Source organism: Pogoniulus pusillus, chromosome 42 (genome assembly GCF_015220805.1).
Source record: "Pogoniulus pusillus isolate bPogPus1 chromosome 42, bPogPus1.pri, whole genome shotgun sequence".
Classification (NCBI taxonomy): Eukaryota; Metazoa; Chordata; class Aves; order Piciformes; family Lybiidae; genus Pogoniulus; species Pogoniulus pusillus.
Genome location: NC_087305.1, coordinates 5,144,371 through 5,157,844, shown reverse-complemented (window position 1 = coordinate 5,157,844; position 13,474 = coordinate 5,144,371). Strand labels below are relative to the sequence as shown.

Here is a 13,474-nt window from a genome sequence, read left to right as displayed (position 1 = left end):
CCTGCCCTAGGCTAAGGAAGCAGTGTTGGGGTGGCACCCCCCGGGCCTCCTGAAGGGCTGCTGAGTGGTGGCAAGAGGCTGAATGTCAAAGCAGGGGGGACACAGCATTGCACAATTCTCTGCCATCATGGACCTGAAATGCACCCTGGGTGCCAGGCAGCCCCTTCTGGTGGGCTCCATCCTCTCTTAACTCTAATCAAATTATCCCCCCTGATGCCATCTACCTGAAGGGAGGCTGTAGCCAGGTGGGGGGTGGCCTCTTCTCCCAGAACAAGGGGACACAGCCTCAAGTTGTGCCAGGGGAAGTATGGGCTGGATGTTAGGAGGAAGTTGTTGGCAGAGAGAGTGATTGGCACTGGAATGGGCTGCCCAGGGAGGTGATGGAGGCACCGTCCCTGGAGGTGTTCAAGAAAGGCCTGGCTGAGGCACTCGGTGCCATGGTCTGGTTGACTGCCTAGGGCTGGGGGATAGGTTGGACTGGATGATCTTGGAGGTCTCTTCCAACCTGCTTGATTCTGTGATTCGATGATGCTCGTCCCGCCCCGTCCAGTCCCTTCCCGTCCCTGGCCGCTGCGCTGCGCTGCTGCTGCCTCCTCCCGGCCGCCAGGGGGCGCTCGGGCGGGGCGCGGCCCTCGAGCGGCGCAGTGGGCGTGCGGCGCCTGCGCAGTGCGGCCCCCGCGGCGTGGTGCCTGTGCCGCCGCCGGCCTCGACGGGCCGCGATGGAGCCGCGCAGGGAGATTCGCTTACCGCGCCCCGGCCCCGGCCCCCAGCCCCAGCCCGGGCCCTGGGCGCCCACGGGGCGCGTCCAGCGCCTGCTCTCGCTCCCCCTCTCCAGTCCGGCCGCTCCCGCCTCTCCCAAGCCCTCCGTGGCGCCGCTCTCCACTCTGCTGCACGGCCTGGGCCTGGGCGAGCAGCCGTGCCCGCCGCTGGAGGCGGTGAGGTGCCCGCCCGGTAAGGTGATCTGCGGGGGGGCTGGGGTCGGGGGGGCCCAGGCTGCTTCCCTGCCATCCACCCTAGCCGCTTCTTCCCGCAGGCCGCGGCAGTGGTGCTGCTGTGGAGGCTCCGGCCCGGCCCGGCCTGGCGGCGGCGAATGACGAGGGGACGGCAGCGCTCCCCGGGCACGGGCGGTGAGTGCCCCCCGCGGGCCCCGGGCTGTGAGCCCCGCAGAGGGTCACCGCCGGGGCGGCCACCTCTGCCCTGCTCCCTCGGCACCGCTGTGCCACGGCCCAGCCTGGCAGCTCAGTGCCACAGCGCCCCTGTGCCACGGCCCTGCCTGGCAGCTCAGTGCCACAGCGCCCTTGTGCCACGGCCCAGCCTGGCAGCTCAGGGCCACAGCGCCCTTGTGCCACGGCCCAGCCTGGCAGCTCAGGGCCACAGCGCCCCTGTGCCACGGCCCCGCCTGGCAGCTCAGGGCCACAGCGCTCCTGTGCCACGGCCCTGCCTGGCAGCTCAGTGCCACAGCGCCCTTGTGCCACGGCCCCGCCTGGCAGCTCAGGGCCACACCACCCCTGTGCCACGGCCCAGCCTGGCAGCTCACCACCCCAGCTGGGTGTTCTGGGCCTCTCCATGCAGGCAGTGCCCACTCGCATGTGGGGCACAGGGCGCTGGCTGCTCGGGGGTGGGTGTGGTAGGGATTCAGCTGCTGGGGGTGGGGGTCGATGCTGAGGTGCCACCGATGTGCCCCCTGGAGCTGAGCTCTGCTGCCCTGGGGCTGCAGGATGCTGTGCCACGGCAGAGGGGACACCCTGCCCGACCCCCCCGCCAGAGCAGTCGCCGCTACCATCCTACCCCGTGGGAAGCCCTGCCCTGCTCCTGAGCCCACCCTGCTCGGACCCCGACCCCCCTGCGTGCCCACACCTGCCCCGGGGAGCCCCCAGGCTGCCAGCAGACTGTAAGTGAAGCATCAGTGAGCCCCAGCCCCGCATCTCTGGGGGGTCTGGAGTGGCAGGAGAGTGGCATCTGGTGGCTGTGCCATGTCTCTGCTAGGGCACCACGAGTGAACACAGCAGCCAAAGGAACCAGCCTGCCCCTGGGGCTGAACTCGGTTAGAATCCACTGCCAGAACGAAGCTGTCTACCAGTACCACGTCACCTTCAGGTACCAGGGGTGGGTACAGTGGTGCCAGGCTGCACCATAGCCCCCTCAAGGGGTGGGGTAGCCCAGGGTGAGCCTTTTAGGTTGTAGTGAGCTGGGAGTTGGTCTCTTCTCCCTAGTGCCAGATGGTAGGAGGAGAGGAAATGGCCTGAAATTGTGCCAGGGGAGGGTTAGGTTGGGCACAAGGGAAAATTTCTTTGCTGCAGGAGTGGTCGGGGGTGGGCACAGGCTGCCCAAGGAGGTGGTGGTGGAGTGTCCATCCCTGGGGATGTTCAAGAAACCTGTGGCCTTGGGGTCGGGGGCAGGGTTTGGTGGCAGTGGTGGTGGTTGGGTTGGAGGTTGGACTCCGATCTTCAAAGCCTCTTCCATCCCAAACAGCTCCCACGTTCCGTGCCCGCTGCCACTAGATGGAGCGGCTGGCACGGCCGCGGGGCAGAGGTGCTGCAGGGCAGCAGAGCGAGCCAGCTCCGTTTTCTTTCCCCTCCTGGGTGGTGTTTGAGGCTCCTGGGCAGGGTCTTACCTGGGGGTAGAGGAGGATTGGAAGACCAAGGGTGAGAGCTGCAGTGTCCCCGGCAGCCCCGAGGTGGAGTGCAGGAGTGCCCGCTTCGCCATGCTGAAGGAGCAGCGGGCAGTGACCGGGGACGTGACTGCCTTCGACGGCTCCATCCTCTACCTGCCCATCCAGCTGCCCCAGGTAGGGGCTGGTGCCATCTGCGCCGGCCTGAGGGGGTCCTCGCCCATCTCAGAGGGTGGGAGGACAGCCCTGCTGCCTGCTCTGATGCCACCTTTCCTGCCCCGCAGCTGGTGACGCTGAAGGCTCAGCAGAGGAGCGATGGGCAGGAGGTGACCATCAGCATCCAGCACACCAAAGTGCTGGAGCCCAGCTCGGAGCTCTGCCTCCCCTTCTACAATGTGCTCTTCCGCAGGTGAGGGGCGGGAAGCCACCTTCCTCCTCCTCTTCCTCCTCCCCCCCTCAGCTCTTCCCCCTTCCCCTCGGCTCTTCCCCCTTCCCCTCCTCCTCTTCCCCCTTCCCCTCCTCCTCTTTCCCCTTCCCCTCCTCCCTCTTTCCCCTTCCCCTCCTCCTCTTTCCCCTTCCCCTCCTCCTCTTTCCCCTTCCCCTCCTCCTCTTTCCCCTTCCCCTCCTCCTCTTTCCCCTTCCCCTCCTCCTCTTTCCCCTTCCCCTCCTCCTCTTTCCCCTTCCCCTCCTCCTCTTTCCCCGTCCCCTCCTCCTCTTTCCCCTTCCCCTCCTCCTCTTTCCCCTTCCCCTCCTCCTCTTTCCCCTTCCCCTCCTCCTCTTTCCCCTTCCTCTGCCCCTTCCCCTTCCCCTCCGCTCTTCCCCTTCCCCTCCCCCTTCCCCTTCCCCCCGCTCCTGAGCCCCTCCTGCTCTGGTCTCTTCTCCCCCAGGGTGCTCAGGATTTTGGACATGAAGTTCGTGGACAAAAGTTTCTTCGAGCCAGAGCAGGCCTCTGTGCTGCAGCACTGCAGGTGGGTGCTGGGCGCTGCCCCCAGCCCCAGGGTGTGAGCTGAGGGCATCCCTGTGTCTCCTCGGGCAGCAATGTGAGGCTGGCAGCTGGGAATGCTGTGCCAGGTCAGCTCTTGTGGCTCAGCACAGTGCAGGAGGTCGTTAGCTGAAAGCTGGCAGCCAGCTCAGGAAATCCTCCCTGTGTGTTTGGAGCTCCTCTGGCAGTGCCAGGCAGGCAGCTCCAGCTTTATTCCAGGCCATCCTGGGAACGGTTTTAAGCTGTAAGAGAGCAGATTGAGCCCGGAGAGGAGGAGGAAATTCTTGGCAGTGAGGGTGGGGAGGCACTGGCACAGGTTGCCCAGGGAGGCTGTGGGTGCCCCCTGCCTGGGCAAGGCCTTGAGCAGCCTGAGCCGGTGGGAGGTGTCCCCGCCCGTGGCAGGGGGGTCGGAACTGGATGAGCTTTGGTGTCTCTTGCAGCCCAGCCCATTCCAAGGTCTTTCCCTCTGGGCACAGGGTGCAGATCTGGCCAGGATACTCGGCCAGCATCCAGAAGAAGGAGGGAGGCCTCTTCCTGCTGGTCGATGCCGTCCACAAAGTGATCCGCAGCGAGTCCGTGCTGGGCTTCATGTGAGAGAGGGCAGCAGGGCCCAGGGCCCCTTGGGGGCTCCCACCAGCCTCCTCCCCGGCCCTGGCTCAGGGCACTGCTGGCCTGTGGAAGGGCTGCGGGCCCCAGAGAGCATCACTGAGTGCTCTCCTCTCTGCCCTCCTTCTCCCTTCTCTCCTCCCTCCCCTCCCTGCCTCCCTCCTCCCTCTTTCGCCCTCCTCCCTCCCTCCCTCTTTCGCCCTCCTCCCTCCCTCCCTCTTTCGCCCTCCTCCCTCCCTCCCTCTTTCGCCCTCCTCCCTCCCTCCCTCCATCGCCCTCCTCCCTCCCTCCCTCTTTCGCCCTCCTCCCTCCCTCCCTCTTTCGCCCTCCTCCCTCCCTCCTTCGCCCTCTTCCCTCCCTCCTTCGCCCTCTTCCCTCCCTCCATCGCCCTCTTCCCTCCCTCCATCGCCCTCTTCCCTCCCTCCTTCGCCCTCTTCCCTCCCTCCTTCGCCCTCTTCCCTCCCTCCATCGCCCTCTTCCCTCCCTCCATCGCCCTCTTCCCTCCCTCCATCGCCCTCTTCCCTCCCTCCATCGCCCTCTTCCCTCCCTCCATCGCCCTCTTCCCTCCCTCCATCGCCCTCTTCCCTCCTCCATCGCCCTCTTCCCTCCCTCCATCGCCCTCTTCCCTCCCTCCATCGCCCTCTTCCCTCCCTCCATCGCCCTCTTCCCTCCCTCCATCGCCCTCTTCCCTCCCTCTATCGCCCTCTTCCCTCCCTCTATCGCCCTCTTCCCTCCCTCTATCGCCCTCCCCTCTCCCTCCCTCTTTCTCCCTGCCTCCCTCCCTCCCTCCCTCCCTCCCTCCCCTGCTGCCTGCCCCTGCCCGCAGGCAGAGCCTGTACCAGCAGAGGTGCCTGAGCTTCCAGGAGGAGTGTGCACAGCAGCTGGTGGGCTGTGTGGTCATCACCCGCTACAACAACCGCACCTACCGCATCGACGACATCTGCTGGGACAAGACCCCGAGGGACTCCTTCACCCTGGCCAGCGGGGAGAAGGTCACCTTCGTGGACTACTACAGGTCAGAGATGTCCCTCGGGGGTGGGGATGAATCCCAGGGGCAGGGCCCTGGCACCTGGAGCGGGAATGCCTCACTCCCTGCCACCTCCTCGCTGTTCCTCCAGCCGCACCTATGGGATCAGCATCAGGGACCTGAAGCAGCCTCTGCTCCTCCACAGGCCCAAGTTAAAACAAACCCCACAGGGGAAGGTGAGCCAGGGCTGGAGACCTGGGGAGGGGGCACTGAGACCTTCTCATGACCCTTTGTGCTTGCCTGCTGACTGGCAGGGGGGCAGCAGCAGCAGGGTGCTGATGGTGCCTGTCCCCCTTCTGCCAGTGTGGCCAGGACGTGGTACTGCTGGTGCCAGAGCTCGCCTTCATGACTGGGCTGCCAGATAAGAGGAAGGACAGCAGGATGATGAAGGTCAGAGCTTGCTTCTGTCCTGCTGTGGAGCAGCAGTGATGTGGCCAGCAGAGCAGGGCAGGCAGGGATTGTCCCCCCTGGACTGGGCACTGCTGAGGCCACAGCTGAGTGCTGGAGTCAGTTTTGGGCTCCCCACTCCAAGAAGGACATTGAGCAGCTGGAGCAGGTCCAGAGAAGGGCAACACTGGGGAAAGGTCTGGACAACAGCGTTGGGGAGGAGCAGCTGAAGGAGCTGGAGTGTTGAGGCTGGAGAACAGGAGGCTAAGGAGAGACCTCATTGCTCTCTATAACTCCTTGAGAGGAGGCTGGAGCGAGGTGGGGTTGGGCTCTTCTCCCAAGGAACAAGGGCCAGGACAAGAGGAAATGGCCTCAAGTTGCCCCAGGGTAGGTTCAGCTTGGCCATGGGGAACAATTTCTTCCCCTTGAGGGTTGCCAAAGCCTGGCCCAGGCTGCCCAGGGCAGTGGTGGAGTCCCCATCCCTGGAGGGGTTTCAGAGCCCTGGAGCTGTGGTGCTGAGGGCCATGGCTTGGTGCTGCCCTGGGGCAGTCCTTGGGGCTCTTTAAGCCATCTTCCAACCCAGCCCTCTCTGTGATTCCATGATCTGATGTTCTCTGCTCACCCAAGCTGGCACTGCTGAGCTGAAGGGGGAGCTCAGAGCCTCCTGCTCCCCCCGGGGGTGAGTTCCCCAGCCCAGCTGTCGGTGCCCTGCCGCAGGAAGTGCTTCGAGAGCTCCACCTGAGCCCCAGGCAGCACTACCAGCGCCTGACCAACCTCCTGCGCCGCATCCGCGACCACCCCGAGGCCTCCCAGGAGCTGATGCGCTGGGGGCTGAGGCTTGAGCCTGGCGTCCACACGGTGAGGATGGCTGCAGAGCTGCTGTGCTCTCAGCTTCCAGGCCTCGGGAATGTGGTGGCTCTGGAGCTGCTGTGGCTTTCTGCTCTCTTCAGACCCAGGGCCGAGTCCTGCCCAGCGAAAGGATCAACCTGCGGCACAGATCCTTCGTGCCCTCCGAGGAGCTGGTCTGGAGCAGGGAGCTCACTCGGGAGGCCTCCATCTCCACGGTGAGGTCCTGGCTGCAGCAGCCTCTCCTTGTCTGCAGCCCAGGCTGGATTTGCTGCCAGCCTGCAGCCCTTCCCTTGTTTGTGTTGGCTTCATCCTTCAGCCTCGTCTTCCTGAGGAGGTTGCAGGGACGTGGCCACGGTGGCTGCTTTCCCACCTCCTCCTGGAGTGCTCAAAGGCTTCCAGACGTGAGGAATCAGATGTTGTGTGTCCTTTAGGATCCTCTGGGGCTCCTTCCCCTCTCCCACCCTTCCCACCCTCCTGCAGGGCTCGGAAGCCGTGCGGCCGGCCCCGAGCCTGTCCCTGCCTCTCTCTCTTAGATCTCTATATGTCACTGGCTCCTGGTTTACCCCAGGAAGCTGCATGACTTGGCAAGGGACCTGGTGGTCACCATGGAGAGCATCTGCAGCCCCATGGGGATGCAGGTCATGAAGCCTACCTTGGTGGAGCTGAAGGACGACCGCGTCGAGACCTACGGCAAGCACATCCGCGGCGTCTTGAGCTCCCACGTGAGCAGAGAGAGGGGGCGAGGGGGGGACACAGCTCCCCAGACCCTCAAAGGCTCTACTGGGGAGCTGGTGAGGGTCTTCTTAGGTTCTCCTCCATCACCTCAGCCATGCTGTGCTTCCCCACAGGACAAGGTGCAGCTGATCCTCTGCCTCATCTCTGGCAACCGGGAGGACCTGTATGCGTCCGTCAAGAAGCTCTGCTGCCTGCACTGCCCTGTGCCCTCCCAGGTAGGGCTTGGGGGCAGGGGAACCATTCAGGCTGGGAAGAAGCTGTGCAGCATCTCCAGCCTTGCTTTTCCCTGCTTTTATTTGTTCTTCTTCTTGTTCCCTGGCACAGGTCATCAATGCCCAGACCCTTGGGAGCCAGTATAGCAAGCTGAGGGCAGTGGTGCACAAAGTTCTGCTGCAGATCAACTGCAAGCTGGGTGGGGAGCTGTGGGGAGTTGACATCCCCCTGGTAAGGAAGGGTAGGGGGGAAAAGAAGGCAACCCAAACCCTTGGTTGGGGACTTTGTGAGCTCCAGGATGTAAACTCTTGGGGGTCAGTGTTTTGTGTTGAGAAATTGGGCCTCAAGGTGCAGCAGTGGAGGTTTAAGTTGGGTGTTGGAGTGATCTGCCTGAGGCTGGGAAGGAGCTAGAGGGCTGGATGGAAGGGCCAAGGTCAGTGGGATGAGGTTCACCAAGGTCAAGGGCTGGGCCCTGCTTTTGGGTCACAGCAACAACCCCATGAAGGCTCCAGCCTGAGGACAGAGTGGCTGGGAACTGCCCAGCTGAGAATGGTCTGGGAGTGCTGGGTGACAGCAGCCAAAGATGAGCCACGAGGTGCCCAGATGGCCAAGGAGGGCACCAGCAGCCTGGCATGGATCAGCAGGAGCAGGGCAGGGATTGTGCCCCTGGCCTGGGCACTGCTGAGGCCACAGCTTGGGTACTGGGGTCAGGTTTGGGCCCCTCACACCGAGAAGGTTATTGAGAGGCTGGAGCAGGAGGCAAAGCTGGGAAGGAGTCTGGAGATCGAGAAGGAGCTGAGGGAGCTGTGGGTGTTGAGGCTGAAGTCGAGGAGGCCTAGGGGAGACCTTCTGGCTCCCTACAGCTCCCTGCAAGGAGGCTGGAGCCAGGATGGGGATTGGGCTCCTCTATGGAAGAAGTGACAGGACCAGAGGAGATGGGCTTAAGCTGAGCCCCAGGGCAGGTTTAGGTGGGACATCAGAGGAAGCTCGTTCACTGGAAGGGCTGTCAAAGCCTGGCCCAGGCTGCCCAGGAGCCCTGGAGCTGTGGTGCTGAGGGCAGTGGCTCAGCCCAGCGCTGCGGAGCCAGAGCATGGCTGAGGAGCCGAAAGGTCTCTTCCAGCCGCAGCGACTGGGTGATGCCCTCTGGGCTGGGTGGCTCTGTTTGGTGCCTGCCGTGTCCCTGACAGCCTGCAGGTGTCCTAACTTGTCCTCCAACTCCCACCTGCCACAGAAGCACCTGATGGTGGTCGGGATGGACGTCTGCCACAGCAGAGGCCTCAGCTCCGTCGTCGGCTTCGTGGCCAGCATGAACCCGTAGGTGATGTGCTCTGGGGGCAAGAGTTGCTCTCCTCTCTGCCCAAGGGCTGTTTGGGGCAGCTTCCCACCTGCCTCCCCACTGACTGGGAGAAGGATCTGGAGGGTTCTGGTGGATGGGAAGTTGAGCAGGAGCCAGCAATGTGCTCTGGTGCCAGGAGGGGCAATGCCATCCTGGGGTGGGTTAGGGTTAGGGCTGTGGTGAGTAGGTCCAGAGAGGTTCTCCTGCCCCTCTGCTCTGCCCTGCTGAGGCTACATCTGCTGTGCTGTGTCCAGTTCTGGACCCCCAGTTCAAGAGGGACACAGAACTGCTGGGAGAGAGTCCAGCACAGAGCCCCAGAGATGCTGAAGGGAATGGAACAGCTCTGTTAGGAGAGCCTGAGGAAGCTGGGGCTGGGAGCTGGGAGAGGAGACTGAGAGGTGACCTCAGCAATGGTTCTCAAGGTGTGCAGGTGAGTGGCAGGAGGCTGGAGCCAGGCTCTGCTGGGTGATGCCCAGGGACAGGCCAAGGGGCACTGGGTGGGAGCTGAGGCAGAGGAAGTTCCATGGAAACCTGAGGAGGATTTTCCCCTGTGAGGTGGCAGAGCCCTGGCACAGGCTGCCCAGGGGGCTGTGGAGTCTCCCTCTCTGCAGGTGTCCAAAGCCTGCCTGGATGTGCTGCAGTGTGCTCTGCTCTGGCTGCTCCTGCTCTGGCAGGGCTTGGGCTGGCTGAGCTCTGGAGGTCCCTTCTGTGATTCTGGAGAGGCTGAAGCTGCTTCCCCCCTCCAGCTCCTTGCCCCTGGAGATGTCTTCTCCTGCGTGTTTCCTCTGTCCCTGCCTTTGTTGTGTCCCCAGCACCCTGCCGTGGGCAGAGACACTGCAGGCACCCAACCTGGGGCTGCCTTTGGTTGCACAAGGCCTGCCTGGGCTGATGCTTGTCCCTTTCCCATCCCCAGCTTCCTCACCAAGTGGTACTCCAGGGTGGTCTTCCAGATGCCTCACCAGGAGATCGCCGACAGCCTGCGGCTCTGCATGGCCGATGCCCTCCAGCGCTTCCACGAGGTGAGCCTGAGCCCTCCCCCCCGTTGCCCCCCTGCCCCTTCTCAGCCAGAGCAATCTCCTCAGAGCAAGGGAAATCCACCCCAGACCTGTCAGCCCAGGTGTGTGTGTGAGCCAGCAAACGTCCTCAGCAGCCTTTGGACTGGCTGCAGGTGGCCACACGAACCCAGGGACTCCTCCTTATCGGCGTGAACCCTCCTCAGGGGTCAGTTTGCACTGGGGGAAGTGCCAGGCTGCACCTCTGCTCCTATCAGCAGCAAACTGCTGAGCTCTGCCTTCTTCCCCAGTCCCCAGTGTGAGAAAAGCAGCTTGTGACAGGGCAAAGAGAGCCCAGGACCATTGGGATTGGGATACTGGGATTTTCCCACCCCTTGTAGGTGTTGGGGGTGCAAAGAGAGATCCCTGGGGTGGAAAACCTCAGCCCCTTGGGGTGCAAAACAAAGCCTTGGGTGCAGAATGAAGCTGGGGTGCAAAAGCTCAGCCCCTTGGAGTGCAAAACAAAGCCCTGGGTGCAGAATGAAGCTGGGGTGCAAAAGCTCAGCCCCTTGGGGTGCACAACAAAGCCTTGGGTGCGGAATGAAGCTGGGGTGCAAAAGCTCAGCCCCTTGGTGTGCAAAACACCTGTCAGGTAGGGGAAAAAAAGCACTCCTGGCATGCAGAAGGGTTGCAGGAGTGCAAAGACTCAACTCCTTGGAGTGCAAAACAGACATAGAGAGGGGGGAAAAATCAAGCCCTGGGATGCAGAACAAAGTTGAGGTGCAGGGAACCACCTCTGGGGTGCAGGGAGCCACCTCTAGGGTGCAAGAAACAACTTCTGGGGTGCAGGGAGATCCCCCTGGGGTGCAAGGAGCCACCTCTGGGGGCTACAAAACCCCTGCAGTGCAGGAGGACAACCTTGGTCCCATTCTGTGCTTCTGTGCTCCACAGCCTCCCTGGAGGTGCTCAGGACCAGGTTGGATGAGGCCTTGAGTGCCCTGTTCCTGTGGGAGGTGTCCTTGCCTGTGCCAGGGGGGTTGGCACTGGCTGATCCTTGAGCTCCCTTCCAACCTAAACCAGGGTCCCAGAGCCTGGCACAGGCTGCCCAGAGAGGTTGGGGAGTCTCCTTCTGTGGAGCCTTTCCAGGCCTGTCTGGATGTGTTCTGTGTGCCCTGAGCTTGGATGGTCCTGCTCTGGCAGGGGAGCTTGGACTGGGTGATCTCCTTGGATCCCTTCCAACCCCTGACATCCTCTGAGCCTGTGAGCTCCTTGTGCCCTGCCTGGCACTGGAGTTGGGCACCATCAGCTGTTTGCCCTTTCTTGCCCCTGCAGATGAACCACTTCTTGCCCAGAAGAATTGTGGTGTACCGGGATGGGGTCTCTGACAGCCAGCTGGGCACTGTCCTCAAGTATGAGGTCCCCCAGATGCAGAAGTGCTTTGGCACCTTTGACAGCTACCAGCCCAGCATGGTGGTGATGGTGGTGCAGAAGAAGATTGGTACCAACTTCTATACCCTGCTGGGTGAGCAGGTGGCATCCCCCCCGCGGGGCACCGTGCTCGACCACACCCTCACCAGCTCGGAGTGGTGAGTGGGGGGGGGCTGCAAGAGGGGAGAGCTGGGGGGGGGGGGTGCAAGGAGCACAGAGGGCACCCAAAATGCCACTTCTGGGGTGCAAAGAGCTACTTTCTAGGGTGCTGGGAGACACATTTGGGGCACAAAAAAGCCACCTCTGGGGTTGTAAAAGACTTCTGGGGTGCAAAGAGCTACTTCTAGGGTGCTGGGAGCCACCTTTGGGGCACAAAAAAGCCACACCTGGGGTGCAAAACACTTCTGGGGTGTAAGGAGCCACTTCTAGGGTGCACAAAGAGGCCACCTCTGGGGTGCAAAACACTTCTGGGGTGCAAAGAGCCACCTTTGGGGCACAAAACCACCTCTGAGGTGCAAAACACTTCTAGATTGTAAGAAACCACCTTTGGGGTGCAAGAACCATCTCTGGGGTGCAAAAACACTGCATAAATACAACCTCTGGGGTGCACAGCACCCCTTTGGGGTGTGAAATAAACCTGGGGGCATGAAAGAGTAGTCCCTGGGGTGCAGAGAGAGGGTCCCCTGGGGTGCAGAAGAAGTCCCTGGAGTGTAAAACAGATTCCTGGGGTGCAAAACCCTCAGCTCTTGGTGCAAGGAAGCAGCCCTGAGGTGCCAAAACCCCAACCCTTAGGGTGCCAAACGAACTTGGGGTGCAAGAAAAACATTCCCTGGGGTGCAGAACAATCCCTGGGGTGCCCCAAAAAACCCCATCCCTGGTGTGCAGCTTCACCCTCTGGCCCTTGCCTCCCTCCCAGGCAGGACTTCTTCTTGCTGGCTCACCACTCCCAGCAGGGCTGTGGCACTCCCACTCGCTACATCTGCATGCTGAACACCACCAAACTCAGCTCTGAGCACCTGCAGAGGTAAGGGCAATGCCCTGCAGCATCCAGGGGGGGCTCTGGTGGAGTGTGGAGCTGCTAGGATGGCTTCTCAGAAGGATCTGCCTGGCTGGATCCGTGGGTTGGGGTTTTAGGGCTTGGAGCTTGCACTCTTGGGCCACAGCAACCTCATGAAGGCTTCTTGCTGGGGGAAGTAGTGTTGGAAACTGCCCAGCTGAGACAGCTGGGAGGGGTGAGGGGGGGAATGATTGTTGGCAGCAGCTGAATGACCAGGGGAGTGCCCCAGGTGGGCATGATGGGCACCAGCAGCCTGGTATGGTTCAGCAATGGTGTGGGCAGCAGGAGCAGGGACAGGGATTTGTGCCCTTGGACTGGGCACTGCTGAGGCCACAGCTTGAATGCTGAGGTCAGGTTTGGGCTCCTCACTCCAACAAGGACGTTGAGGAGCTGGAGCAGTCCAGAGAAGGGAACAAAGCTGGGAGAGGGTCTGGAGAAAGGTCTGGGGGAAAAGAGAAGGAGCTAAGGGTGTTGAGGCTGGAGAAAAGAAGGCTGAGAGGAGACCTCATTGCTCTCTGCAGCTCCCTGCAAGGAGGGGGTCTGGAGAGGAAGGGGAAGGGGCTGAGGGGTCTGGAGAGGAAGGGAAGGGGCTGAGGGGTCTGGAGAGGAAGGGGAAGGGGCTGAGGGGTCTGGAGAAGAAGGGAAGGGGCCTGAGGGAGCTGCAGGGCATCTGCCACAGCTCCAGGGCCAGCTCAGGTGCCAGCAGGGCTATCAGTGCCACCAGCCCCTTGGTGCCCCAGCAGCTCCTGTGTGGCAGAGCAGCAGTGTGCCCTGGCAGCAGGTCTGGGCTGGCTTCCAGGTGCTGTAGGGGAGCAGGATGCATCCCTCCAGTCAGCCTCGGGGTGCTGGGCAGCACTGACACCCCCATCTGCTTCTGCCCCTCAGGTTGACTTTCAAACTGTGTCACCTCTACTGGAACTGGCCTGGCACCGTCGTGTCCCTGCCCCCTGCATGTATGCCCCACCAAGCTGGCTTTCCTGTCGGGCCAAGTCCTGCACCAGGAGCCCAGTGCCCAGCTCCGGGACAAAACTCTTCTTCCTCTAGCTCCAAAGCAACAAAAAAAGGAGGGAGGGGAGGGGAAGGGGAAGGGCTTTGGTTGGGATTTGACTTCCCTTCTCCTCTTTCTCCTGGGTTTGCGTTTGGGGTAGTTCTGTGTCCCTCACTCTCAGTTTCTTTGCTTCATTGAGGATGCTCAGAAACCCTCAAGCAACCCCCCAGGAGCTCTCAGCTCTCGGGATTCATCTCCTGGAA

General features: G+C 62.4%; 1 protein-coding gene across 1 annotated transcript; it reads left to right on the top strand.

The window, feature by feature from the left end:
• Positions 1-689: 689 nt before the first annotated feature.
• Positions 690-13,371, top strand: PIWIL2 (piwi like RNA-mediated gene silencing 2). Its single transcript, XM_064175500.1, is given in 23 exon segments — positions 690-951; positions 1,034-1,127; positions 1,718-1,891; positions 1,987-2,097; positions 2,671-2,788; positions 2,896-3,020; positions 3,499-3,579; positions 4,070-4,183; positions 5,026-5,214; positions 5,318-5,402; positions 5,530-5,616; positions 6,331-6,471; positions 6,564-6,677; positions 6,996-7,184; positions 7,311-7,412; positions 7,522-7,641; positions 8,642-8,724; positions 9,660-9,765; positions 11,071-11,324; positions 12,083-12,190; positions 13,109-13,152; positions 13,155-13,183; positions 13,186-13,371. Coding segments are annotated over 23 exon segments (2,886 nt in total). The 5' UTR covers positions 690-719.
• The last annotated feature ends 103 nt before the right edge of the window (positions 13,372-13,474 follow it).